Source organism: Mesoplodon bidens (assembly GCF_964165515.1).
Source record: "Mesoplodon bidens genome assembly, chromosome: 6".
Taxonomy (NCBI): Eukaryota; Metazoa; Chordata; class Mammalia; order Artiodactyla; family Ziphiidae; genus Mesoplodon; species Mesoplodon bidens.
This window is the reverse complement of record NC_138162.1, coordinates 8,015,352-8,043,316: the sequence shown is the minus strand read 5'-3', so window position 1 is coordinate 8,043,316 and position 27,965 is coordinate 8,015,352. Positions and strand designations below refer to the sequence as shown.

Below are 27,965 nucleotides of genomic sequence, written 5' to 3'. Positions count from 1 at the left end.
AGAAGACTACGAGGTCTTGGGAATCCCCCCAACCTCCCCCTCCCCTCTCTGGCCCAGCCCAGGGCAGGCTTGGCAGGGGTACACATACCTATGAGTCACTTCGTGTCCCAGCCGGTCAGGGAGCGGGAAGCCCAGGGATGAGAGGTGCCAGGTCCCTGGCTACCTCCTGGCCAGTGGCTGAGAAGTTCTGCTGGGAAGCACCCATGGAGCGGCCGGGCCCATGCGGGGGTCCTCTCTCGGCTAAAGCTGCCTCCTTCCAGGTAGGAGAACACGGTGACCTTGGACAGGAGGCCTTCCTCTCTAAACCCTTCCTTTGTACAAAGGGTGTAAATAGCCCCCAGGGATCCAAGGCCATTAGCGATGGTGGTAACCCCACACTTTGTGGGGCCCCAAGGGAAAAATCTTGTCCTCATAAGCCTTGTTCTGAAGGCCTGGGGTGGTCAAGGGCCGCCCCCCCTCCCCACAGGCCTCGTAGCCCCCCTTCCGCCCAGCTGGAGGCGCCACAGAAGCTCCCACCCAGTGTGGGCGTGGGAAGCTCTGGAGGTAGGTCTCTAGGGGAGACCCGGCGGCCGGCGTGGAAGGTGGCAGAGGCCGTCTCAAGGGTCCTCCTGCATGCCAGGCCCCGTTTACACACTGGTTTTCTTCTGATTTAACTCTCCGGGCTGATCTGTGAGGAAGGGCTATTAGCTCCAGTTTGATGATAATAATAATTAATAATAATAATGGCAACATTGATCAAAGTGCTTACTACCTGCTGGGCCCTGTGCCCATTGTTGTCTGCGTTTTATGGATCTGAGACCGTTATTATCTGCATTTCATAGATGTCGAAGATACGGTTAAGGGCATTTAAGGACTCGGCCTGTTAAAGTTTCCTAACCTCGCTCATGTGTGGAGACCTTGCTCTGTGCTCTGCGCCCAGCCCTCCCTCATTCACCTCCTCTGGCCCTCTGAGGCAGGAAGGACTGTGTCCACCCTCTTTACAGATGAGGAAACAGGGTTTAAGGGGGCGAGGAGACTGGCCGAGGCCGAGGCCCGCCAGCTGGGAAGCTGCAAAGCCAGCCCCTGGCGGAGACCAGCCAGAGCTGGAGATGGGAACCCCGGACTGGGCTACAAGAGTCTAGGTTCTGTCAGACACTAGACAAGTTGCTTAGCCTCACCAAGTCTCGGTTTCCTCCTCTGTAGAATGGGCACCACGAGGCAGTGCCTCCCTCCCTCTTCGGGGTGGCCGTCCGAGGCCCTGCAGCAGCTCAGCCAGCGTTCCCAGGGGCTGCACGCCTGGCGGGCCACTTCTCCCCAGGCCTCGTGACAGACAGAGCCTTCTGCCCAGCAGCACAGGAAGGGCAGCCCCAGAAGCCAGGGTTTGGGAGCTATGGCCTCTGCAAGGTCATCCAGGCCCCCTCACTCTAGAGGCCAGGACCCTAGAGAGGTGAGGTGACCTGTCACACGGTGTGATCCCCTCACCAGGGGGGAAAGAACTGAGGGCGGCCCCAGGGGCTGGGGAGGATTGGCATTTCACAGGGCTCCTCATCACCAGCAGGGCTGGCTCAAAGCCAGAGCCCAGTTGACCAGATGACCAGGCACGTCCAAGGGCACAGGGCAGGTGGGGACGAGGTCCAGGGGTGCCCGGGGCTTGGTGTTACAGACCCCTGTGAATGACTAAGCCACTTCCCCTGTTAGGCCTTTGTTGCCTCCCCTGAGAAATGGGTCCTGCCCGGAACAGAGCCTTCCTCACAGGGTGAGTGTGACGGTCAAACGAAATATATGTGTGTAAATGTCTCCGCACAGCGCTGCTATCTAGAAAGAACTCACATTAACTGTTATTTAAGAAAATCCATATTACAAAAAAAAAAAAAAAAAAAGCCAGGGATTCCCAGCTTGATCAGAGGGGCTAAATGTGGAATCAAAAGGAGCTGGAACTGAGCTGAATCCTTGAACCAACTTGCTAGTTGGTGACCTTCACAGGTGATTCCTCTCCTCTTGTCCTCAGTTTCCTCACCTGTAAAATGGCAAGGAGGAGGCTCAGTAAATCTTATACCCCAGGGAGCAGATGCTGAGGACAATTGTGGTTGCAGAGTGTGATAAAAAATTGAGAAAAAATATTCCACACTTTTTTTTCCCTCTGAAAATTGGTACGACACCTGCTCTCAGGTTTGAGCAGAGAAGGGCTTGGCCAGCTCGGAGAGCATTCAGACCCCTCGGAGAGGTGGCAGAACTGAAACCAACCTTTCTGTGACCTGGCCCACCTCAAGGCCCCAGGCCACATGTCCGGTGCCCTCCAAAGGGCCTTCTTGGCCATGAGTGGGGACCCCAGGAGCACCCCAGGAGCATCCAGGAGCCACACCAGCTTCCAGATCAATTCGGGCCCCTTGCTGGCCTCAGTGTCCCCAACTGCTGACCGAGATGGTTGGTCAAGAAGAGCTCTGAAGTGCCAGCCACCCAGAGTGGAAGAAATCATTCATTCTTCTTCCCACTTATGCATGTTCCCAGGGGGAAAATTATAAGATACGTACAAGTAAAAGGAAGGTAAAAGTCACCTTTAGGGAATTCCCTGGCTTCCCAGTGGTTAGGGCTCGGAGCTCTCAGCACCGTGGCCCAGGTTCAATCCCTAGTTGGGGAACTAAGATCCTGTAAGCCATGCAGTGCGGCCCAAAAAAAAAGTCACCTCTAAATAAAATATTTAAGAAAGAAAAAAATAAGGCTTCCCTGGTGGCGCAGTGGTTGAGAGTCCGCCTGCCGATGTGGGGGACGCAGGTTCGTGTCCCGGTCCACGAGGATCCCACATGCTGCGGAGCGGCTGGGCCCGTGAGCCATGGCCGCTGGGCCTGCGCAGTGTCCGGAGCCTGTGCTCCGCAACAGGAGAGGCCACAACAGTGAGAGGCCCACGTACCACACACACACACACACACACACACACACAAATATATATATATATATATATATATATATATATATATATATATGTATGTATGTATTAAAAAAACACCTCTAGCCTCACCGCTCAGAGCTCATTACAGTTACCATTTGGGGAAATAACACCCAGGCTGTTTTCTAAATTATAATTATTTTAACAAAAATGGGATCCCACTGTCCATACTGTCTGTCTCATCAACAGGTTTGTTCCCTTAAGAGTCTTCTTAGATCAAGATTTATAACACTCTTTTAGAAAACGTTTATTTTGAAATGCTAATACAATCACGTGGTTCAAAATTCAAAAAGTACAAAAGGGTAGATGGTGAAAAGAATGTGGCAAGGAGGTGCCTTTTGAGCAGAGACCTGGAATGATCATGAATCGGTCACGTGAACTTTGAGGGGAAGAACATTCCAGGCAGAAGGAACCCCAGTGCAAAGGCCCTGAGGCTCTGTCATGCATTCACTCTGTGTGACCTTTGGCTGGCTGTGTAACCCGTTTGTGCCTCAGTTTCCCGTCTTCATAAGGAGGATAATCACAGCACTCCTAAAGCTGTTGGGTGGATTAAATGCATACTTTTAATGCTAGGTGCTCAGTAGGCGCAGACCTTCACAAAGGTGGGCATGAGCTTGGCATGGTTGCAAATCAGAGGAGGACAGCAGGGCTGGGGGTGGCAGTGGTTAGAGATGGTGAGATCAAAAGCTTGGAGCTTGTCCTAAGTGCAGTGGGAATCCACTGGAAGATGTGAGGCAGGAGAGACGAGATCTGGGTTTCTTTAAAAATGATGGAGAGGCTTCCCTGGTGGCGCAGTGCCGATGCAGGGGACACGGGTTCGTGCCCCGGTCCGGGAAGATGCCACATGCCACGGAGTGGCTGGGCCCGTGAGCCATGGCCGCTGAGCCTGCGCGTCCGGAGCCTGTGCTCCGCAACGGGAGAGGCCACAACAGTGAGAGGTCCGCGTACCGCAAAAAAAAAAAAAGATGTAGAATGGTTATGGTTGTAAGGGTCGAGAGGAACAGCAGCAAGGAGGCTAGAGGGTAGACCTGCAGTGGCAGCCTGAGATGCCACTGGAGGGATGGGAGTGGCTGCTGGAGAGGCTGGGTGGGGGCGGCCTCAGGAGTGATGGGGTGGGAAACCCAGGGTGAGGCCCAGCTTTAGACCTGAGCCCCTTGGTGGATGGTGGAGCTGTCCTCTGTGCTGGAAAGGCCTGGGGAGCAGCAGGTTTTAAGGCAGAAATGCCTGCAGACATCAGGAGGTCACCAGATGCTCATGTCGTTAGCTCAGCGAAGAGGGACATTTGAAAGTCAGACATCAGCATAGAGCCAGGACAGCAGGGACCACCTTGGAGAAAGGCATGAGCCCCTGGCCGCCAAGGTGAGGAGATTGGAAGGGAGAAGGCAGGGCCAGCCAGCAAGACACAGCCAGCAAGGAAGAAGAATCAGGGAGGGAGGTGTCGGGGAAGCCCAGAGAACAAAGGGTTTCAGGAAGGAGGGCGTTGTCAGGTCGTCAACCGTGTCACCTGCCACTGGAGAGTGATAAACAGAGCACGTTGGGGCTCTGAGCACAGTTCCAATTGTTTGTTTCCTCAGGGTCATTTTTAGAAGTAGTAGAATTGCAGGGTCAAAGGGAGGCCCATTTTTAAGGTTCGCTCCCCTCCTAATAAACCAAATCCATTAAACACCTCTGTAGCCAGAGTCGGGGTGAGGATAAGGAGAGGCTGTGCCGCTGAGGATATGGAATTCTGGTTAAGGCAAGTTTCTTTTCACCCAGTGACAGAAAAGTGTTTTCTTGTAGGTCACTGTATGAATTGATATTCAGAGGTGGGGAAGTCCTTATGTATATCGGAGGGACAGAACCCTGGCGTGGCCATCAGAAATGTACCTCCCTTCTGAATGCTAGGCTTCTGTGTAAACCTGCCTGTGAGCTTGAACCTCCCTTGGTCTCCACAGAACCCTGGATGGGGGCGGCGGAGGGGCAGCAGGACTCCTCTAGTCCAGGCTCTCCGGAGTGCGGTGCCCTTTGGAGGCTCTTGTCCTCATCAAGACCCCCCTAGAAATTATGACCTGGGACAGAACTCATTTCAACCCTTGTTCTACTAAGGAGGAGACTGAGAGTCAGGATCAGAGAGAGGAAGCGAATTGCCCAAGGTCACACAGCGCATTGACAGCAGAGATTGACCAGACAAGTGGTAGAGAGTAGGGGCATGTGTTAGAGCCAGAAAACCTGGGTTTGTATCTTGGCTCTGCCGCATACTGGCTGTGTCACCCTGAGTGAGTTGCTTACCCTCTGTGAGCCCCCATTTCGCTACCTGTAAAGTGAGGATAATCTCTAATTCATACAGTTCTTGTGAGGATTTAAAAGAGATTGCATGGGCTTCCCTGGTGGTGCAGTGGTTGAGGGTCCGCCTGCCAATGCATGGGACATGGGTTCGTGCCCTGGTCTGGGAGGATCCCACGTGCCGCGGAGCGGCTGGGCTCGTGAGCCATGGCTGCTGAGCCTGCGTGTCCGGAGCCTGTGCTCCGCAATGGGAGAGGCCACAACAGTGAGAGGCCCGCGTACCGCCAAAAAATAAAAATAAAAAAAATAAAAGAGATTGCAGGGCTTCCCTGGTGGCGCAGTGGTTAAGAATCCGCCTGCCAATGCAGGGGACATGGGTTCGAGCCCTGGTCCGGGAAGATCCCACATGCTGCGGAGCAACTAGGCCCGTGTGCCACAACTACGGAAGCCCGCATGCCTAGAGCCCGTGCTCTGAGACAAGAGAAGCCACCACAATGAGAAGCCCGCGCACCACAACGAAGAGTAGCCCCTGCTCATGGCAGTTAGAGAAAGCCCATGCACAGCAAGGAAGACCCAACGCAGCCAAAAATAAATAAATAAAATAAACAGATTTATTAAAAAAAGAGAGAGATTGCAATGCCAGGGATAAATGCTTAATAATAGCTAAGGGCTTCCCTGGTGGCACAGTGGTTGAGAGTCTGCCTGCCAATGCAGGGGACATGGGTTCGTGCCCCGGTCCGGAAGATCCCACATGCCGGGGAGCGGCTGGACCCGTGAGCCATGGCCGCTGAGCCTGCGCGTCCGGAGCCTGTGCTCTGCAATGGGAGAGGCCACAACAGTGAGAGGCCCGCGTACCGCAAAAAAAAAAAAAAAAAAAAAAAAAAAAAGCTAAAAGAACCCACCCAAAAAAGCAAAGAGGAAGAGCTTAGGGGAAGGGTGTTTCAGGCAGAGGCAAATGTTGGGTGGAGGTGGAAGAGGCCAAGGCCAATTTCTGAAGTCCTCTTCAGCTGTCATGATGAGGCAGGAGAGGGGGCAGTCACTCAGGCAGATCTGAATTTAGAAAGCCCAGCATGGTGCCTTTGCTGACCTGTTGTGTGGCCCCAAGCTGTCTCTGTCCCTCTCTGGGCCTCAGCCTCCTGCCCCTACAGCCTCTAATCAGGGGTTGCAAATATTCGTTCTTTGCAAGTGTCATTCTTTACTCTTCTCTTGCCCCCTGGACAGGGCACTTCAAGAGCAGAACCTTGTCATCTGTCTCCAGAACCCAGTGTCCCCAGCACCCAGCCCAGGTCTGGCATAGAGACAATTTCTCATCAAATGAATGAGGGAATGGATGGATTCACGTCCTTTCCCTTTGGGAGGGTGTGGGTTGAAGCGGGAGCCCTGGCCCCTCACTTACCCTCCACACATGCCTGCAGACCTGCCTCACGTGGGTGGACACTGGCCTGCCTGCCAGTGTCTCTGTGCCCTTGGTCTCTTTGCTTTGCTCTCCAGACAATGGCTTTGTTTCTATTGTTCTTTATGGAGGATGAGAACACCTCAGTGGTGGCACCAAAAGGCCAACAGTGGCTCTCCAGGTGCCCTATTAAGATGCCTTTGATTTTCTCCTTTATACTTTTCTCTATTTTCTTCTACAAACATCTGTGGCTTTTCAAATAAAAAGCAATGATGCCAAAGAGAGGAGTGGACTGCTAAAGAAATACAAAAGACTTTTTTTTTTTTTTTTTTTTTTTTGCGGTATGCGGGCCTCTCACTGCTGTGGCCTCTCCCGTCGCGGAGCACAGGCTCCTGACGCGCAGGCCCAGCGGCCATGGCTCACGGGCCCAGCCGCTCCGCGGCATGTAGGATCCTCTCAGACTGGGGCACGAACCCGTGTCCCCCGCATCGGCAGGCAGACTCCCAACCACTGCACCACCAGGGAAACCCCACAAATGACTTTTAAACATAAGAAAAATGCTCACCCTCCTTCACAATAAAATAAATGCAAATGATAACTACCCTGAGAATCCATTTTTCCACCTATGCAATTGGCAAGATCAAAGTTGGCTAACAGTGTATGTTGGTGAGGAAGCAGCTGGCTCATGCCCTGCAGGGGCATGGGGGTGGAAACCAGTCCTGTCCCTCTGGAGGACAACATGGCAATCTGTATGAAAGTGTCAAATGCAAATCACGTTTGACCTAGCCATTGCACTTCCTGGAATTTATCCATCAGATGTGCTCACACATGGAAGAAATGATGTTACCCATTGTAGCATTGCTTGTGATGGCAAAATATTGAAAACCTAAATGTCCGTCAGTAGGAGACTGGCCAAATATACGACAGTACTTCTTCAGCAAGGAGTACTATGCAGCTTTGAAAAAACAAATTAGCCAATGGGGCAGCTATTATGTGCCAACACAGTCCAGAATAAGGTCCAGGATATAAAGATATGTGGAAAAAGTACAATGCAGACTCATGTATATAGTCTGCTGCTATCTTTGAGTATAAAAGGGAAATCAAAATATATTTGTATTTGCTTATAAGTTCATAAAATGTCTCTGGAAAGATCACGAGAAACATAACTTTGCTTTGGGGGAGGGGAATAAGGATGCTAAGACCTGGGGTGGGAAGGAAGCTTTTCTCTGTCTTCCTTTTTGTACCTTTGACTATTTGAATGATATGATGTATCATCCATCCAAAAAAAAAAATTTAGAATTTAAAAACAAAATAAAAAGTAAGGAAAAGTTTGAATAAGGAAAAGAAAATAAATCTATTCTATCCCCTCCCCTTTTAAATTTCCTGGCATCACTGGCTATGAAAATTGTCATTGGAGGGAATTCCCTGGTGGTCCAGTAGTTAGGACTCAGCACTTTCACTGCCAAGATCCTGCAGGCCACGTGGCATGGCCAAAATAAAATTTTGTCCTTGGAGACCATGGAGGAAGCAGAGGTCCAGGGGACATGTGACATGCCCAAGGCCACTGGGTGACCTTGCCAAGACTCCAGTCACCAGTTATAATTTCCTGCACAACTGGGATGATACCAAATAGGATCCCTGGAATTTTCTGTGCTGTTTCTTGCCTTCTGTGTCTCTACATCTATTTCTGTTTCCAACTTGAGCTGAGGTGTGTAGTTCAACGATTTTTTAGGACTGTTGAGTTCACCCCACCCTAGAGAAGGGCTGTATCAGGCCAGAGGGGAGAACTGACAGGACTGCTTTGCTCAGAACAAAGGGAAAGAAATCAGTTAAGATTCAGGAAAGTAGGCAATGGGATTTTCCAATAAGAAATTGAATTACATTTAGAAAACAATAAAATGGTTCTAAGGAGGGATGAAAAGGTCAGATTTGCACTTTGGAAGACTTGCTTCCAAATCATCCGAATGAGGAGGGAGTTTCCCTCCTGGGATCTCATTTTCCCTGGGATTTTATACTTGGAAGAATGGCCGAGAGCTCCAATACCCGCTGTTACCAATGAATCAACTGGGGCCACCACTAATAGATCAAGAAAAAAATTACTTCCCATATAGAGGACAGAACTGAGGACTCACACCTGTGATACCCAAAGTGCTTTATAATTGACAATAAGGTGCTGAACAGACGTTGGAAATATATATAGGCCAAGGATGAGTGAGAGGCAGTTTACTAAAATAAATGCCTGGAAAGATGCTCAATTTCACTGCAGCCAGGGAAATGCAGAGTACAAATGACAGGGTACTCTACACCCAGTCATCTGGGGGACATTCTGGAAGAGGGGGGCTCTCCTCACACTACACAGCTGGTGGGCTGCAACGTTTACAAGTGTTGGCGGGAAGGAATGCAAACACCCCTGGACCCAACTGTCCCCCTTGGCGCAATCTCACCTGCAGAAATATAAGCCCCTGGTGTAGATGCTATCCACTGTGGCAGAACACTGCAGGCAAGTGGGGGATGCATTAGGGTACAGCCACTGCTGCAGAGTTAGCAGTGCCCCCTCACCCCCAGTGGGGGAGGGCAGCAGGAAGGAGGTACGGAGGCTAGGAATAAGGACTCCGGGGCCAGAGTTCAAAGCTTGAGTTTGTGACTTGAGCATGTGTCTTTATTCCTTTGTGTCTCAGTTTCCTCACTTGTGAAACAGGATATAATACTAGCACCTGTTTCAAGAGTTTTGTTGATTAAATGAGCAATTATGTACAGTGTGTTTAAAACAGTGCCTGGCCCAGAAAGGTGCTGCTTAACTATTTGTTAAGTAAATGTCTTAGAGGGATCCCTATGAGCTTATTGTTGAGTAAGAAAGTTAAGATGCAAAAAATCTTATCTGCATCAACAAGGCCCTATAAGGAGTTCCCTGGTGGTCTGCTGGTTAGGATTCCGTGCTTTCACTGCCATGGCCTAAGTTCAATCCCTGGTCTAGGAACTGAGATCCTGGAAGCCAGGTGGGGCACGCCACCTCCCACCACCACCAAAAAACCCCCAAAAACTAAAACCAAAACCAAAACCAAAAAAGATCAAGGCCTTATAGATGTCTAGGTGTGTCCGGGATTTCATGAGCATAGACAACCGTGAGACACACACTTGGCTGTCAATAAGAATTACCAAAGGAGAACCGGGATTGGAGATTGGGGGTGAGGGTTAAGCAAAAGAGAAATCATTTAAAGCCTCTTTATGATTATTTTTTATTCAGTTATTGAATTATGATGTATAAAGAAAGTTTCAATGATTTTAAAAAAAGAACATTAAGAGAGAAAAGGACTTGTCTGTCTCCCATGCGGCAGGGGTGGGGCACCCTGCAGTGATATGAAAAGCGGAAGTCCAGCCAATGACAGAGTCTTCTCAACATATTTGTTTATTTCAAAATCAAACAATCTCTGATAAATATTTATCCCCAATGCCTGCAGGAAAGAGGGAGGGGCTACTGGTACTGAAACCCCATCAGTTGTTAAGGGACTGCCTTTTATCTGAGGAAACTTCTCTGGAGGGTTTTTGCAGCAATTCCCCCACCTCTACCCAAACACACACACCTTTCCAGATCTCAGCTGTAGAAAGGAAATCTCCATACTACTTTTTTTCCATGCTAGCAGTTGGGGCCAAGAAGGTCAGAGACAGAAAAAGTTCTGAAAACTCCAGGACAAATGGGAGTCTTCCACCCCCAGGTAGGACAGATTATTGCCCCCTCCGTGGGTGGCTCTCCCATCTATTCCATTTTTTTGCGGTAGGCGGGCCTCTCACTGCTGTGGCCTCTCCCGTTGCGGAACACAGGCTCCGGACGCGCAGGCTCAGCGGCCATGGCTCACGGGCCCAGCCGCTCCGCGGCATGTGGGATCTTCCCGGACTGGGGCACGAACGCGCGTCCCCTGCATTGGCAGGCGGACTCTCAACCACTGCACCACCAGGGAAGCCCCATCCATTCCATTTGATCAGATGACCAATCTGATCTTGTCATCCCTCCTTAGAACCATTTTATTGTTATCTAAATGTAATCCAATTTCTTATAAGGCCACAAGGTCCTGCTGGATCTGGCATCCTGTCACCCCAGGGCTCTCTGACTGTGCTCCATCTCTAGGCCTTGTGAGGCCAGGATGTCGCCTCTTCCAGGAAGCCTTCCCAGGCTGCCCAGGAACGGTTAGGGGCCGCAGTAGCGTAGGTGCCTGGTTTTTGGCCTATTGCTCCACAATCGAGCTCTCAGATTCAACAGATCAGAGGCCGCATCCCCGCCGCCCTGGGTCTCTGCGTTGGGTCGGGACGTTTTGGGGCCAGGATTCAGCGACCTCCCTAAGGTGTCCGCCAGTTCTATCACTCTATCCCGGCTCGAAGCTGGTTCTGGCCTGGAGCAGGGCTGCTGACTGGGACTGGCTAATTTGCGGGGCGCGGCCGGGTCCTTGAGAGGATGATGACGAAAGGAGCGCGTATTTCTCTAAGGCAGAGGACTCGCTCGGGACCGTGCCCCTCATAAACATGAATGAAGCTCTCCGCCCCGCCCCGGGGCCTGCCCCTCACAAGGATGGCGTCCCGCAGATTCTTATTGGTGCCGGTGGGCTCGTCGGGCAACGCTGAGTGGCGGAGGGCGGAGGCGAGTCGGGGGCGGAGCCAGGAGAGGGGCGCGGCGTATTCGGTCCGGGCCTAGCGTGCCGCCGCTTGCATCTCTACTATGTCGCGGGCACGCTGCCACCTGCGCGCGGCTCTCTTCCTGGCAGCGGTTTCTTCGCGTGGTGCAACAACCGGGGTCGCAGCGAGGCGAGTACTGAGCGCGTGGCCTGCGCCGCAGGAGCCCGGCATGGAGTATCAGGTATTGGAGGGAGGTCCTGCAATGACACGTGAGCCGGGCCTGAGGCGCTTGGCATCTGGCCTCCGCCAGCTGAGAGAGGGGCCAGGAACCTGGGACTGGGGGACTTGGGGGGGCGGGGACATTCTGGATTCCGGAGGTGGGGACAGGCACCAGGAAGTTGGACCCGGGGTACCTGATTTGGGAATTCTGAGGCTGAAGTGTATCGCGTTAGAGAGTGGGAAGGGACGCCGTGTGATAGGACCAAGAGATCCAGTGGCTCAGCTGAGGTTCTGGAGTTCCAGTGTCTCCGGACTCAGAACCAGCAGTTGGGGTGGGGGAGGGGAAAGGGATTCAGGAGTTCAGACTTGGGAGATCCAGAGTATAGGTCTGGATTGGCGTCTCTAGGATTCAGGAGATGAAGATCCAAGTGCCTGGAATTGGGGAGCAGGCAGGACTCGGAGCAGTGTGGGGGGGTGCAAGAATCTGAAAAACAGAAAGCTTCCTCCTGGCTCTGTGCCAGGGGCAAGTTGCCAGAGACCAGAACCTGATGCTGGCCAGGCAGGTGGCACCAGTGTGATGAGAGCGGGTCCTCCAACCAGCCACTGAGGCCCTGAGGGGAAATAAACATCACCCCACTTCCACCCCCCACCCCCCCCCAAGTGGAAGTATAGTATAGTCCTGAGGTTATACCTGCTTGCCTTCTTGTCTGAGTGACCCTGACACAGCCTTCCTCCCCCTGAGACTCCTCTTCCCTGTCTGGTTGCTTCAAGCAACTCTTCCCTGGGTCAGAATGTGGAACCCCAATCCTCATGCCCAATCCTGGGCATGGAAGCCTCCAGGAATTCCTAGTTCTAATTCCTTCAGTTCTAAGACCCCAGCCTTCTGTAGTTCTCGCCCTGCTCTAAGAGGGGCCCAGTACAGTGGTGGACCATGGAGAGAATGAGGGCAAAAGCCTGAGAGTGAAGCCTGGGGAGGCCGAACAGGAAGCAAGGATAGTCCCGTTAGTCATTTTGCCTGCTTTGCCTGGCACTCCCTGGGTGGGTCTGAACTGCCCCAGGCTCCCATTTCTGCTAGAACTGGAAAGATGCCACTTCTTTCTCACTGGTGCCTAACCTCTAGGCTGGGGAAACAGGGCTGGCATGGCAGGCCTGGACCCTGGCCTGGCCACTGGTATGCTGGGTTCCTCTGTCCTTATGGATCCCTAATGAGCCTTAACCTACTACCTGGGGACTCATTGCCAGGATGCTGTGCGCACACTCAACACCCTGCAGACCAATGCCAACTACCTGGAGCAGGTGAAGCGCCAGCGGGGTGACCCCCAGACACAACTGGAAGCCATGAGGCTGTACTTGGCACGGAGTGGGCTGCAGGTAAGGTGGGGAGGGCCTCTGACCACCCCCCATTCCCGTCTGTCTGTGAGTCCTGTGGCTGAGGCGGGGACCTTGTCCGTCTGTCCTAGGTGGAGGACTTGGACCAACTGAACATCATCCACATCACAGGGACCAAGGGGAAGGCGAGCCACAGGACCCAGGGGTAGGACGTGCACTTGGTGGGGTGGGGTGGGGGGGACCTGCCCAGACAAGACCTTTTCTTTCTAGGGCTCCACCTGTGCCTTCACTGAACGTATCCTCCGAAGCTATGGCCTGAAGACGGGATTCTTTAGGTACTGAGGTACAGAGGGATGTGGCGTCTCCTGGCTCTCTGGGAGGGCTCTGGAACCAGCCAGCACCTCAAGGCCAGGGTCACCCCCAGCAGCACAGCTGTATGTCTCTCTGCCTAGTGTTCATTCATTCAACAGGCAGTCAATTAGCATTTACCAGTTAGCCCAAGTTTATGGCAATCTTTAATTTTCACAACGGAAAGAAATTGGGGAGGTGGGCAGCAACTTGAATGGATAAATGAAATACACAGCTGGAATAGTCAGATATCTTTTTATTTATTTATTTATTTGGCCACGCTTAGCGGCATGTGGGATCTTAATTCCCCAACCAGGGATTGAACCCGTGCCCCCTACTTTGGAAGTGCGGAGTCTTAACCACTGGACCACCAAGGAAGTGCCTCAGATATCTTTTTATTAACTTAAATTCCTTACACAGTTTTTAAATCACGTAGAAACATTTATCAACTAGGGCATCTTTGCCATAAGGAGCAGAAAACCAGGCTAGTAAGGGCTTAAACAATAAGCGTGGTTTAAGACAACTCTGTTGAGACCTCCCAGGTGGGCAGCGGAAGGGAGCCCTTCCGCTGTGCCAGCCTGAGCTGCTGCTTTGCCCTCCAGGCAGCACCCCCTCTTGGTTGCATTCAGGCATCTAAACTCACACCAGAGGATGGGGGGGGCAGGGTGATTAGACATGGGTCTCTCTTCCCTGGAGCTGTACATGCCTTCTTAAGCCTGTCACTGGTAGAGCAGTGGGATTCACATGATGGTAGATTGCTCAGGATTTGGTCCTTAAGCTTGGGGCATTCAAGATTTTTGCCTCCTTTTATTTTACCAGTTCCATCAAGGGACCTCTGTAAGCATCTGAAACCTGCTGACTGAGGTCATTTCAGACCAATGTGTTTTCCCTCAGCAGTTCTTCATTCAAATTAAAGAAATGGAGTAGATTCATAATACCAGAGGGCCTTTGAGGATTTAAATATAAGCCAACAATCTCTCTTCCAAAATAATGTTTGGGATAAAAGCCCAGCCTTTGACTTGGGCCCATGTGGCCTCATGGGCCAGTCTGGGGATGCAGCTTGAACACAGCAGATGGGGCCTTGCCCTCAAGGGCAGGAAGACAGATATTATGGGGGCAGATGTTGGCCGAGTTACTGATCGATGGGGGATGGGGGAAGCATGGGGGGCTGTGGGAGCCCAGAGAGCATGCCTGAGCAGTCTGGTGGGGCGGGGTCCTTTCTCTTTTTTGGAGAAGCCGTCTTAGTTGAGACCTGTGGAGTGGACATGTGTATAGGCCTGGAGATACAAAATTTTGGTGGGGGGAACTGGAGGAACTAATAATAGTCCAGAGGGGCTGGGGCACAGGGAACTACCAAGGGATGTGTGAGAGGTGAGGCCAGTGGCATCAGACCCACCGGGGCCTGGTAGGCTGAGATGAGGAGCTGGGACTCTCTAAAGGGCAGGGGGAAGCAACAGAAGGGTTTTCAGCAGGGCAGTGACATAGTTAGATTTGTTTTTCTGAAAGACAGGTCTGACTGTGGGGAGGGGGACAGCCTGGGGGTCTTGGGAAGGGAGTCCTGATGACCCTAGGTCTCTCGGCAGCTCTCCCCACCTGGTGCAGGTGCGTGAGCGGATCCGAATCAATGGGCAGCCCATAAGCCCCGAGCTCTTCACTAAGCACTTCTGGCGCCTCTACCACCGGCTGGAGGAGACCAAGGTGCCCACGCCGGAGGGCTGGTGGGTGGGCAGGGTAAGGGGCCCGGAGTGGGTGGGTAGACCCAGAGGGCACTGCACATCCCGGGACACCATCTTCCCCAGGGCAGAGGCTGCAGGGGCCCCGAGCTCTGATGTGATCCTGTCCACAGGATGACAGCAGCTGTGTCTCCATGCCTGGCTACTTCCGCTTCCTCACACTCATGGCCTTCCATGTCTTCCTCCAAGAGAAGGTGTGTGTGCCCACCACTCCCCAGAACCCTGTGTTCCAGGCCTCGGGAAGGGGAATCTCAGCAGACTAGGGGCTCCTGTGTGGTATTCGGGAGCCCCTGTACCCCCTGCCATGCCCTCTGATCCTCTTCAGGTGGACCTGGCAGTGATGGAAGTGGGCATCGGCGGGGCTTACGACTGCACCAACATCGTCAAGTGAGGGGGAGTGGCTTGAAGAGAGGGATGGTGGCCGGGAGCCCGGTGGCCGGGGGCAGGGGCATCATGGCTCTTTCATTTCCCCCAGGAAGCCTGTGGTGTGTGGGGTCTCCTCTCTTGGCATCGACCACACTGGCCTTCTGGGGGACACGATGGAGAAGATCGCATGGCAGAAAGGGGGCATTTTTAAGGTGACCAGGCAGCCCTGGGGAGGGAGGTACATGGATGGCCTGGGCCCCAAGATTCAGGGAAGTGGGGGCGGGTGTGGCAGGGTCATTTGTATCCTCGTGACTCAGGACGAGGTCTTGGGCATCCGTGGGGTCTGGGTTCTCATCCCAGCTCTGCATGGGACTGGAACAAGTTGAGCCCCATCTCTGGCCTTAGTTTCCCCATCGAGGGGTTCCCAAAGGTTTGATGGGGGGGAAAGCTGAGTGGGCCATCCAGAACCAGGGATATGGGGGCCAGTGATGGGACATGGAGGACCCTGGACTCACTCTCCGTGTCCTCCACAGTGTGGCGTCCCCGCCTTCACCGTGCTCCAGCCTGACGGGCCCCTGGCAGTGCTGAGGGACCGTGCTCAGCAGATCTCAGTGAGTCTGATTGGGACAGCTGGGTGGGGGTTGGCTGACTGGGGAGGTACTTTATCCTTTGGGGCCTCAGTTTGCTCATCTGTGCTCGTCCAGCTGGAGGACATCTCGGTTCTAGGAACAGGACTTGGTGGGTTGTGGTCGATGGGGAAAGCTGGAAGGGCTGATGGCATCAGGGAGGGCCTGCTGGCCGAGGGGGCAGCAGCAGCTCCCCTGACCAGCTGCGGCCCGTCTCCTCTGCAGTGTCCCCTCTACCTGTGCCCACCGCTAGAAGCCCTGGAGGAAGGGGGGCCACTGCTGACCCTGGGCCTAGAGGGGGAGCACCAGCAGTCCAATGCCGCCTTGGCCCTGCAGCTGGCTCGCTGCTGGCTGCAGCAAAAGGGCTACCAGGGTAAGTGGGCAGGTGAGTGGGTGGGCAGGGGACACGTGGAACCTGCCTCTGAGGGCCCTTAGGTGAGGCCTGAGCACACCGAGTCCCACACAGCCCTCCCTCTCCCTTCCCTCCCCTCCCCTGCCCAGATACTGGAGAGCTGAAGGCATCCAGGCCAAGCCTCCTGGGGCAGCTGCCCCTGGCACCTGTGTTCCAGCCCACGTCCCACATGCAGCATGGTGAGTTGGACCTTCCTGCCCAGCCAGGCTGCTTCAGATGTTTCTTTTGGTCTCCTGTTTGAGAGGTGGGGACAATTCAAGGTGGTGCCTTAAGAGAAAGGACTGGAGTCAGTGAGCTTCCCACACCTTGAATTCATGAACTCTCTCTGAGCCCATTTCCCCACCTGCCAAATGAGATGATGGTAGGGCCCACTGTGAGGTGACATCACTAAGGGACTGAGTCCAGAGCCTGGCAGATATGGGATAAAGTGCCCAGCCACTGGTAGCTGCCAAACTACCACCCTTGTCGTCATCATCATAAGACCGTGAGGTCCTTGAGGATGGTGATATTGTCAGGCTTCTTGCTTGCCCCCAAAGCCTTCAGCACACAGTAGGTCCTCGTGGCTGTTAAGCCCCTTCAGCAGTTGGTTCCAGTGTGCCCACTGTGTGCCAGGCCCCGTGTCAGGGCCATGACACAGTCCTGGAGCTAGGTGGATTACATCCTAGCCCCAAGTGTCACTTGCTCTGTGACCTAATCTCTCTGAGCTAAGGGTTCTCTGCCTGAAACTTGGGACTGATATATGATAGCAGCCCCCTCTCAGGGCCGCCTGGATGATTCCACCAGATGAGGCAGCCAAAGAGCTGATCCCAGTGGCTAATGCCCAGTAAGAGGCTCCTGGGCTGTCAGAGCGGCCAGCAGCGGGGGCTCTACGGGCGGGTAGTGTGTGCGAGTTGAGGACTGGAGTGGGAGGATGTAGAAGGGCAGCCTCGCGGCTGCAACTGGAGGACTGCCTTGCTCCCCTCCCCCAGGGCTTCGGGACACGGAGTGGCCGGGCCGGACGCAGTTGCTGCGGCGGGGCCCCCTCACTTGGTACCTGGACGGCGCGCACACCACCAGCAGCATGCAGGCCTGCGTGCGCTGGTTCCGCCAGGCGCTGCATAGCCGCGAGAGGCCGGGCGGGTGAGCTGCGGACAGAGGCGGGGCTGGGGCGGGACCTCGGGTAAGGATGGGGCGGGACCCGGGGACGGGGGCGGGACTTGGCCAGAGGAGAGGGGAGGAACCTTGAGGAAGGATGGAGCGGGGCCCCGGGCAGGACTGGGCCAGTGGGGAGGGGCGGGGCCTCGGGGAAGGATGGGGCGGGACCCGGGGACGGGGGCGGGACTTAGCCAGAGGAGAGGGGAGGAACCTTGAGGAAGGATGGAGCGGGGCCCCGGGCAGGACTGGGCCAGTGGGGAGGGGCGGGGCCTCGGGGAAGGATGGGGCGGGTCGCAGGGACGGGGTCGGACTGGGACAGTAGGGAGGCGGGAAGTTTTTGGAGGAAGGATGGGGCGGGGCCCGCGGAGAAGGGGTGGGAGGCGCCGCTCTGACCCTCCCCTCCCCCCGCCCCTCCCCACTCACAACAGCGGGTCTGAGGTGCGTGTCTTGCTCTTCAACTCCACTGGGGACCGGGATTCCGCGGCCCTGCTGAAGCTGCTGCAGGTGAGGGGCTGGCTGGGGGATGGACAGCAGGCAACCCAGCCCTGGTTCTGGCTTTGACCCCCAGCAGCGGTGCCTTCATCCCTGAGCCTCTGTTTCCTCGACTGTAGAATGGGAGTGATTTTTCCTCTCCCCCCTGAATTGTACTGAGGATTAAATGTGAAAGCACTGGGCACAGGGAAGTCAAGTCACAGGTCATTGTCCTCATTCTCCTCCATGGTCACACTCAAGCCCGGGATTACAGTGAGGACCGGGTAAGTGGTGTAAGGTGCAGGCTCTGGATTCACTTGTCAGGCCCATTTAGCTGCTAGCATATGACCCTGGATAAGAGATGGCATTTCCCTGAGCCTCAGTTTGCCTCTCCATAGAACAGGGCTGCTACTAGGATACCTGCTTCTAAAGTTTCATTTAAGGAGTCACTGGGCTATAAAACATATGGGGGGGGCCTTCTCTGCCCAAGGAAACTGAGCCTGCCCTAGACTGTCAGGGCTGAAATGGTTCCCAGTGGTTGTTTCCCATTTCACAGACCAGGATGCTGAGGCTGTTCTTCATATCCTTTGTGCTCGATCCTGTGCTCAGTAGCTGGGTCACCTTAAGCAAATGCAGCCCCCCGCTCCAGCCTCTGTCTCCCCATCTGTGTTGGGCCATGCTGCCCAGGCCACAGGCCAGGCAGGGTATATTGAGGTAGATGGGGGGCATGGAAGTGTTGTGGCTCGGTTTATGCAGCATCACTCCAGTTCAGCTGGTGGGGGGGCATCTCCAGAGATGGGGGCGTGCATGTGGACTCCGGGGGTGCTGTATGGAAGTTGGGATGGGGGGCGTCCTCTCAGGGCTCTGACACTGAGCTTCTCCCCTTGGCCTTCTAGCCCTGCCAGTTTGACTATACCATTTTCTGCCCTAACCTGACAGAGGTGTCATCCACGGACAACGCAGGTGAGAGATGACGCATGGTCCCTCCGGTGGGCAGGGGGCGGAGGGCCCTGAGGTGGACTGCTCTGTTGGTGAGAGCTTTTGAACTGAAGGTCTTGGGTAGGAACTAGATTTGTTTTATCGTATAAATAAATACCCTTTGGTACATTTTGAATTTTGCATGTGACTGCAATACTGAAAAAAGAATTGTTGGTAAAACTATTTTTCAAAATGCAGGTTACAACCCAGTGATGGTTCTTGAAATCAGTTTAGTGGGTCTCAACCAGCATTTTAAATTTTAAATAAAATAGAATAGAGAAGAGAGTGTCAGTGTGTCTTGCACAAAGTTAAGGGTAGGTATTATGTGATGAAGATTCTGTTCCAAACATATGTGTGCACATATGGGAGTACTGGGTTGCCACTGTAAAATGTATTTTTTACTGTGGATCATGTTAAAAGTTTTTTTGAAATAATCTAAAAAATACAGATCCCGAGGCCCCACATCAGACTGTGTGGGGACAGTCTGGGAGTCTGCATTTGTAGGAGTACTTATGCCCACCTGGTGATGGACCCTGTCCGTTTTACAGATGAAGGCAATAAGGCTAGGGCAGAAAGATGTGCTTGGTAGGCAGAAGCCCCAGCTTTGAAGCTAAACTGCCTGGCCCTGTTTCTCACCGGCTCTGTGACGATGGGCAATCACTGAACTTCCTGAGCCCCCGTTTCCTCATAGCACCCACTGTAAGGATGGATGATGCTTGTATAAAGCCTGGCATTGCGCAGGTGCTCACAGCATGCTTCCCCCTCCCCGACCCTCGGCTGCCTCGCCGATGCGCCCGTCCCTGTGCCCCGCAGACCAACAGAACTTCACAGTGACCCTGGACCAGGTGCTGCTCCGCTGCCTTGCGCACCAGCAACACTGGAGCCGCCTGCACGAGGACCGGGCCAGCCCGGAGCCTGGTGGGCCTGCACCCCTGCTGCTGGCACCCCGCCCAGCCCACACACACCCCACCAGCTCCCTCGTCTTCAGCTGCATCTCCCACGCCTTGCAGTGGATCAGCCAAGGCCGGGACCCTGTCTTTCAGCCACCCAGTCCCCCACGGGTCCTCTTTGCCCACCCTGTGGCAGGCAGTGGGGCCATCGTCCTCCAGGAGGCTGCTGCCGTCCACGTGCTGGTCACGGGCAGCCTGCACCTGGTGGGCGGCGTGCTGAAGCTGCTGGAGCCCTCCCTGTCCCAGTAGCCAAGGCAGTGGGGTTGGAGGTGGGGTTCCCCCACACCTGCCCTGCATTTCGCCATGAACTAAATTACGTGCTTTTCGTGCCTTCCTGATTCTGTCTAGACTGGCCCCAGGGACTTGGGCTCTGGGCGGTGAAATAGAGGGCTGGGGGCAGGAAGCTGAGATCTGTCTCTGAGCCTCAGGTGCCCTTGGCCTCTCCTTCCTAGTTCTCTGGCTGTTGTAGTAGACCTGACCCTCCAGCCCACCTCCCCTCCCACCCTGTCTGCTTCCTGCCTCAGGCGCAGCTTATCGTGTAAGCTGTCTGACCTAGCCTGGGGTCCTGCCGGATACTGGCTGCTGGTTGATAGATTTCCTCCTCCCAGTGGCCTTCTGGGAGAGGAGAGGGTCCTTGCCTGGGGCCCCCTGGGGGCAGAGGGTGGCTGGAGTGATTTAAAGCCTTTAACTTTTTTTTTTTTAAAAAAGCATTGGCTGAACATTTGATTGACTCTTGACCTCTAGCTCCCTCAGCAGACAATAGGGGGTTGGGGGCTACAGCTGGTACAGGAACTGGGTTGTGTAGGAGCCTGGGCTTTGTGGCCTGGGACAAGTTCCCCCCTCCCTCTGAGCCTCAGGTGGCCTGTCTGTGAAATGAGAAGAATGGATTGCTGTCTGTTGACCACGTGCCATGCACCACTTTGCAGACCTCCTCGCTGAGAGACCTTGTGATCGCAAATTCTCATACCCGTTTTACAGATAAGGGAACTGTGCCTGGCTTAAAGAAGCCATGGGACCGTCACACAGCCAATAAGTGGCAGGTCCAGGATTTGAACCCAGAACTGTCATCCCCCCCCAACCCCAGTTTAGGTGCCACTCTCCTTCTCTCAGCCCAGCCCAGCACTGGTTTCATGGTCTGATTTATTGGTGGTGAGTATATAGGGGTGGGCCCAGGACAGGCGGCCTGGCTGCCCGGTGGGGGGGTCTCTGTGTGACAGTTGCAGGGAGGAGCTAGGCTCCCCCACTCACTTCCAGGCTGGGCGCCGCTAGGCTTCTGTTTCCCCCGTCAAAGTTGGGCCAGTCCAGATGTAGAGGCCGATGGGAGCAGGTCCAGGTGGTTCTGGGCTGGCTGTTTCCATGGAGGAGGCGCTGTCAGCCTGGGTGGGCTGGGCTGAGTTCGTTTTGGAGTTCTCAGCTCCTGCCCAGCCCACGTCACCGAGTACTGGATCCAGGTTAAAATTACAGGGACTTGGGTTTCTACAGCAATGTGGACATATAGCGCAGCGGACTCTCTCTCCGTGGTCCTGGGCAGCCGTACCCCAGGCCCACTGGGTTTGAAGGTTCGTGGTGGGGTGGGGGGACCCCAAGGTGTTCCAAGCTGGTGCCCCCACTGGCAGCAGGCCTTGGAGAGGGAGGCAGGAGGGGCGGGCACAGAGGACCTTGTCCATCCTTGCTCGAGTGGAGGGGTTGGCATCCCAGGATAAGTTCATGGCCATTGGTTCCCAGCTGGTGGCTGCTCAGTCTCTCCTGTTGGGCGAGGGCTGGCTGGGTGGCCCCCAGGACTGCGGGCTGGGCACTATGCCATGCTGCTGGTGGAGCAGGGGGTGCTCTGGGTGCTCCCGATGCTGTGGTTGGTGCTACTGCTCTCCGAGGAGGCCGGGGCAGCCACCGCCACCACGGGCTCCCGCTTGCCGGGGTGACCTGGGGGCAGGGGCGGAGGTCAGGGCCCCGGCCAGGGCTCCCCACTCCCCCAGAGGCTTCGCCGGGCTCCCCCAGGTGGTGGTGGAGGGGTCCTGAGCACTCATCGTGGGGGCCTGGGATACTCACGCGTGTGCAAGTAGATGTACCAGAGCGCGGCGGTGAGCAGGGCCCCAATGAGGAAGGCGCCAAAGGTGATGCCCAGCACAGCGGGCAGGACGAGGCCTTTGTCTGCGCAACCAAGGGCAGGACAGCTGTGGTCAGCACTGCCGCCTCCTCCCTGCCCCCCTGCCCTGTTGTGCTGGCCAGGAGCACAGGTTTCGGTGCCAGTCTCAGCTCAGCTACTGACCCTGACTTCTCTGAGCCCCAGTTTCCTCACCTAGCAAATGGGTTCATCACACCCATGCCTGACACTAAGCCGTGGTTGCTATGACCATTCACCCAGAGGGCCCAGCCAGGCCTTTGGGCCATGCCTCTGCCTCCCAAGGCTGGTAGAGATGCATTTTTAGGGAGGATGCATGGTATAATCTGAGCAAAGTGTGAGTGGGGCCGGAGAGTCCAGAGTCCCGCTGTGTGCCCTTAGGTCAGTCCCTGCCCCTCTCTGAGCCCTATACCATGGTAGGGATAAGCCAGAGCACCTCTGAGGGCTCTTCAGCTCTGCTCTTGGGTTTTCCCAAGCTTCACTCTTTCCACACTCCCGATTCCTGTGTGACTATGGGCCAGGCAGCCTCCCCTTAGGCCTCTGAGTTCCCATCCCTGCAGTGGGGTCATTAGCCTGCCCTGTTGGTTGCAGGCTGGGTGTAGGGGCTCCATCCAGGCCCAGGTGGCAGATGCCTCTCCCACCTCTGCCTTCAGTGTCAGGGACTCTTCTGCCCAGGCTGGAGGGAGCTGGGCTGAAGGCTTAGGCATACCCTCCACACTAGGGGCCTTAAGGAAGGTGAGGCCAGTGCTGCCCCAAGTCTCATCCTAGGAGGCCCCATCCCCCGCCCCCCAGCAAGGTCAGCCAGCAACCTTGGGGATCAAGAAGAACCAAAGGCCTGGAATCCGGGCCCACGGGGTGGTCACGGACAAAGGCTCTCCATCTGGAAGAGGCAGCTGTGGACCCTACTCTCTGGGGTCCTCCCTGCTGTGTGCCTAGACCCATCCCTCTGGGCCGTCCATCATGTCCCACTCTGACCTCAGCCCCTGGAACCCTGGAGAGACTTAGAGAGAACTCACCATGGAGGCCAGGGCTGGCAATGTTCAGGCGTGTGGAGACGGTCCTCTGGACGTCCTTGGGGAGGAAGAGTACACAGTGTGTGACACAGCCTTCGAGAGCAGCTTCCAGGCTTACTCCCTGCCTCTGTGACCCTGGCCTGTCACAGCCCACCCTGGGGCCTTGACTCTGAGCCCCCTCTCCACCACCTTCTGGCTGGCAGCCTTTGGGCAAGTGCTGGTAGTTCTGTGCTGTGGGGGGGTGTTGGCCAGACAATCCTTGGCTGCTGCTGGAATGGTTCTTGTGAGTTCCTGAGAGGGCCCCAACTCCCATGAGGATTATGGGGGCACTGTATCCATCACCCTTGTGAATGCCTGGGTGAGAGGAGCCAGGTCAGCCCAGAGGCCCAGGCTCACTGTGGCTGGGGAGAGGCCCACTCAGGAGCAGCCTCAGGGGCTTCTCCAGCTTCATAGAACCAGAGAGGCTTTTAATCCTGGAGACCCTTCTGAGTGCAAGGGCCTGGGGATGACTGTGTGAGTGTGTCCAGGGCTGAGTGTCTGAGAACAGGTATCCACTGGATGGTGAAACGTGACCGGTAAGTGCAGAAGATCAGAATTTTGTGTCCTTTGTACTAACCCTCTTCCCCGAGGTCTCCTGTTTGTTGAGATTACACCGGTGATCATACTGCATGGATAGACGGGTGGGTGGATGGATTCCTGGATGCAGGGATTGCCGTATGGCTAGGTGGGATGGTAGAAGGATGGCTGGCTGGCTGGGGGACTGGGCTGATGGAAGGACTGTGGACGAATGACTGGGTGGGATGGTGAGAAGTAGCAACTGATAAATGGATGACTGGATGGGATAGTGGGAAGACGGCTAGATGAGTGGGTGGGATGGATGGATGGATGGATAGCTAATGGTTGCAGCTGCGTATCCTACCAATGTCCAAGACACAGCCGTCAGAAGGCTGAAGGGTGGCAGAAAGAGTGCCCCTGGTGCCCAGAGGCCACGCGCCTGCCTGTGGCTGTGTCTTTCGCCCACTGGTCCCACGTCCTCATGGTCTATCATATCCCTTCCTGAAAACGCCAGACCCGGAAGCCACCCTTGAAGCTGGGCTTAGCCCAGCCCCTACTCACCAGGGACCAAGTGCTGAGACGCAGGGCTACAGTGCAGCTGAGGATGCCAGTCGTGGGCATGGGCACCATGTAGCCACGGAGGAGGAAGCTGAAGCGCATGTCACCACCAGGGCTCGGGGACAGCAGGCTCACACAGCTGCTCTTGGCTGCCTGGCTCTGGATGAGTTCCACGATTTCCACGTCAGGCCCCAAATTCAGTTGGCAGCTGTCCAGCTGGATCGTGAGCTCAGGGATCGATGGGGACACGCTCACCTGCATGGGTAGCAAGGGGGGACGAGGCACGGTCAGTTACTCTTAACTCTCCGCCCTACCTGTTCGCATGAAATAAGCTAGACTCATTCTAGAGTTCCTGCTCCAGAACCTCGACGGTGGAAGGACGGTCATGGGCCTGCCTGGAGCAAATGAGGAAGAAGAGGGGACATTCCAACCAGTGTCTGAGCTCTGCCTTTGCTCTCTCTCCCCTCCACCAAGCACCATGGGGGCTCCCTCCTCCCTCTGGGAAGTCAAGTTCCATTGGGTGGAAAGAAAGGCTCTGAGAAATCCCAGGAGTTGGCAGGCCTAAGAGGTCAAGTCCAGTACCTGCACAAAGCCCTGCTGCCCTAGCTCGATGGTGTTGGAGGCCTGGAGGAAGTGCGGGCTGAGGTAGAGGCCCAGCTGGAAGGAGAGGCTGTCCATGTTGATGCACTGCACCTTTTTCTGTGGGAGATGGGAGGGGGGCTTGGTCAGTCGGGGAGGCACCCAGCCAGGGAGGTAAGGGGTGGGAGCAGGAGTCATGGTCCAGAGTTGTTGCCTGACCTTCGTCACCACCTTAAACCACCCCCCACCCCAAACTGATATTTATCAAGAACTTGCTCTGCACGAGACCTGTGTGAAGTGCTTTCCATGCATCATCTCAGTGATGGCTCATCCCATATGCCACTATTAACAGGACCTTTGGGCCCAGAAAGCTTATGTGATTTGCCCAAGGCCACACAGCCGATATGTGTATGAACCCTCTGACTTGAGAGGCTGAGAACATAACCCTAAACAGTACTGCTCCCATTGCACGGAAGGGGAGACTGAGGCACGCTGGAGACACATTGGCTTGCCAGGATCAGGGCCTGAATTTCCTGAGGCCTGCTCCCTCCCAGGCCAGGAATGGACCCCAGGACCCTGGACCAGATGGGTTAGCACGGTGATCCTCCATCTCACCTGCTGTGGTGATGAGCTTGACAGGAGGTTGACGATCACCTGCAGGAACAGAGCCAGGGAGCTGGTCAGAGCCAGAAAGGAGTCCAGAGGGCATCCCACCCAACGCACCCATTTTTGTGGATGGGGAGACTGCGCCAACCAATGGCTAAACTTGTCTTCCTACTGAGCATCACACCCGCTCTCCCAAACGCCCCTCAGCCTGGAAGATCCAGGGGGCGCCAATTAAGCCGGCCCTGATACCTTTCCCACCACAGCTCTTACCTCGTTACTGATCACATTTTCTGTCACTATCATGCCACAGCTGGAGTAGCCGCTGCGCAAGACAAACTGGTCATCTCTGTCCTCAGCCTGGCAGCTGGAGTCCCAGAAGGTCAGGCTCGTGATGGTGCACCTCAGAGTCTGGGCCAGGGTTGGGGGGGGAGGGGAACGGTCAGGAGGCACGGGGCTCCCGGGGGCCTGTCCATCACCCCCCAGCACCAAGGACTGACTACCCCCCAGGGGTCCCAAATCTGCTCCCTTCCCCATTTTTGTTAGTTCTCATCATCCCACACCATTTAAGACTACTTTTCCTGAACTTGACAAACACTTTTGTACTTAGCAATGATCTGTGACATCATGAGTGTTTTCTTCTCTACAGACATACACACTCAGAGAAATTGTGTGGCTTTGTTGGTTTCCCTTTTCCTTTTTTTTTTTTTTTTGGCCGTGCTGCCCGGCATGCGGGATCTTAGTTCCCCCTGCAGTGGGAGCTCAGAATCTTAATCACTGGACCGCCAGGGAAGTCCCTTTTTTCCCCCTCATTTTTAACAAATGGCATCATACCGTCCTTCATGCTTTAGCTTGGTTTTATCACTGAACAATAAATCACAGACATCTTTCTGCGTTTATATTATAGATCTAGAACATTCTTTTTAACTGGAGTGCAATGTTTCAGAGATCGATGGATTACAGTGTATGCATCCAGACCTCTTGGGACAGGACGGCAGTAATGCCAGCCATCGCTGGTACCTCCACCTCCCAGACATCTGTCTGGCCACACAGAGGCAAGGGAGGAGGGGGAGATGGGCCGCAGACAGGTGGAGCTTCACCTAGGCCCCAATACCCCACACCCCAAAAGACTTCCACATGGATGTAGAGTTAAACGTCATTCTAAAAATCCCTGAGAACACGCATGACTTGTCAAGGCTCTGGCAGAGAGATTTCCTGCCTCGGAAAGGCTAGAAAAAAAATCACAGAGGAAAAGATGACCAGCTAGGATGGCCCAACGTTTTCAAATGTCCAAAAAATTAAAAAACACTCTGGCCAAAATGTAAAGAACTCTAACAAACCGGGAGAGGTTATTTCAATAAGAATGATGGACAAAGGGCCACAAATGTCTTTCTTCATGTAAAAAGCTAATAAAAATCATCAAGAAAAATACCAAGTTACAACGCACACAGAGACTGTGGTTATTATCAGTCGCACGAAGCCAAGCCCAAACTCACTACTAATCAAAGGAGTAGAGGGCTTCCCTGGTGGCGCAGTGGTTGAGAGTCCGCCTGCCGATGCAGGGGACGCGGGTTCGTGCCCCGGTCCAGGAAAATCCCACATGCCGCGGAGCGGCTGGGCCCGTGAGCCATGGCCGCTGAGCCTGCGCGTCTGGAGCCTGTGCTCCGCAATGGGAGAGGCCACAGCAGTGAGAGACCCGCGTACCGCAATAAAAAAAAAAAAGAAGTAGAGATTCAAACAAGAATAGAACAGTGTTCCCACTCTCACATCAGCAAAAAGTTTTTTAGACAAAAAATAATAATTTGGGGAGAGAGAGAGTCAAAGTGTTCTCATTAATCAGCAGTGAAAATTGGAATCATCTATTGGAAAGCCGGTTGGCAACATGTATCAAAACTTCCAGAATGTTCACTCATTTTGACCCAGCAATCTCACTAATGTGGAAACCTATCCTAAGAAAATAATCCTATTTAAAGAAAAATTTCATATGCACAAAGACACTTTCTGCATATTTATAATATTACAGAATTGCAAACAACCCAAATGTCTAACGAGGGAGGAGGAGTTAATTATGGCATGTCAATATCATGGGATTGGATGTGCTTTTAAAGTGATGTTAAGGGGCTTCCCTGGTGGCGCAGTGGTTGAGAGTCCGCCTGCCGATGCAGGGGACGTGGGTTCGTGCCCAGGTCCGGGAAGATCCCACATGCCGCGGAGCGGCTGGGCCCGTGAGCCATGGCCGCTGAGTCTGCGCGTCTGGAGCCTGTGCTCCGTCCGCAACGGGAGAGGCCACAACAGCGAGAGGCCCGTGTACAGCAAAAATAAATAAATAAATAAATAAATAGATAAATAGATAGATAAATAAATAAATAAATAAATAAAGTGATGTTAGGGCTTCCCTGGTGGCGCAGTGGTTGAGAGTCCGCCTGCCGATGCAGGGGACACGGGTTCGTGCCGCGGTCCGGGAAGATCCCACATGCAAGCCTCAACTAAAGATCCCACATGCCGCAACTAAGAGCCCGCTTGCCGCAACTGAGACCCGGCGCAGCCAAATAAATAAATCAATGTTAAAAAAATAATAAGTGATATTATTAAGTACATATGTCAAAGTTTTAAAAATACATTAAATGAATATAGCAGGAAACAGACAATTGCATACAATATGATTACACTGTATAAGAAATACACAGAGAAAACATTCCAGAAAGAAATCCACCAAATTGTTGGTAGCCATTGTCTTTGGATGGGGTGATTGAGATTTTCTTCTAATTTTTTCCACATTTAAAAAAGCC

At 54.3% G+C, this 27,965-nt stretch overlaps 2 protein-coding genes across 3 annotated transcripts in view; one reads left to right on the top strand and one right to left on the bottom strand.

Moving 5' to 3' along the window:
• The first annotated feature begins 37 nt into the window (after window positions 1–37).
• On the top strand, window positions 38–20,735 carry FPGS (folylpolyglutamate synthase). 2 transcript variants are annotated; one of them, XM_081236282.1, is made up of 17 exons: window positions 38–260; window positions 1,678–1,735; window positions 11,333–11,424; window positions 12,645–12,773; window positions 12,863–12,916; window positions 13,002–13,066; window positions 14,663–14,777; window positions 14,926–15,006; window positions 15,138–15,199; window positions 15,288–15,390; window positions 15,712–15,789; window positions 16,030–16,177; window positions 16,306–16,395; window positions 17,185–17,335; window positions 17,779–17,854; window positions 18,718–18,784; window positions 19,613–20,735. In XM_081236282.1, the coding sequence occupies exons 1-17, from the start codon at window positions 138–140 to the stop codon at window positions 19,996–19,998; spliced, it is 1,878 nt and encodes a 625-aa protein (XP_081092408.1). In that variant the 5' UTR covers window positions 38–137; the 3' UTR covers window positions 19,999–20,735. The 2 variants fall into 2 exon arrangements, with proteins under 2 accessions (XP_081092408.1, XP_081092407.1); XM_081236281.1 differs by lacking the exons at window positions 1,678–1,735; window positions 11,333–11,424 and having other exon boundaries at window positions 116–260.
• Window positions 20,736–20,872: 137 nt separating this feature from the next.
• ENG (endoglin) overlaps window positions 20,873–27,965 on the bottom strand; it is a 30,918-nt gene continuing 23,825 nt past the window's right edge. The window contains exons 9-15 of the mRNA XM_081236280.1: window positions 25,450–25,587; window positions 25,189–25,227; window positions 24,577–24,693; window positions 23,998–24,249; window positions 22,885–22,939; window positions 21,796–21,897; window positions 20,873–21,669 (exon numbers count right to left, since the gene is read on the bottom strand). Coding sequence (XP_081092406.1) covers window positions 21,545–21,669; window positions 21,796–21,897; window positions 22,885–22,939; window positions 23,998–24,249; window positions 24,577–24,693; window positions 25,189–25,227; window positions 25,450–25,587 — 828 coding nt within the window. The 3' untranslated portion in view covers window positions 20,873–21,544. The remainder of the gene's footprint in view (window positions 21,670–21,795; window positions 21,898–22,884; window positions 22,940–23,997; window positions 24,250–24,576; window positions 24,694–25,188; window positions 25,228–25,449; window positions 25,588–27,965) is intronic.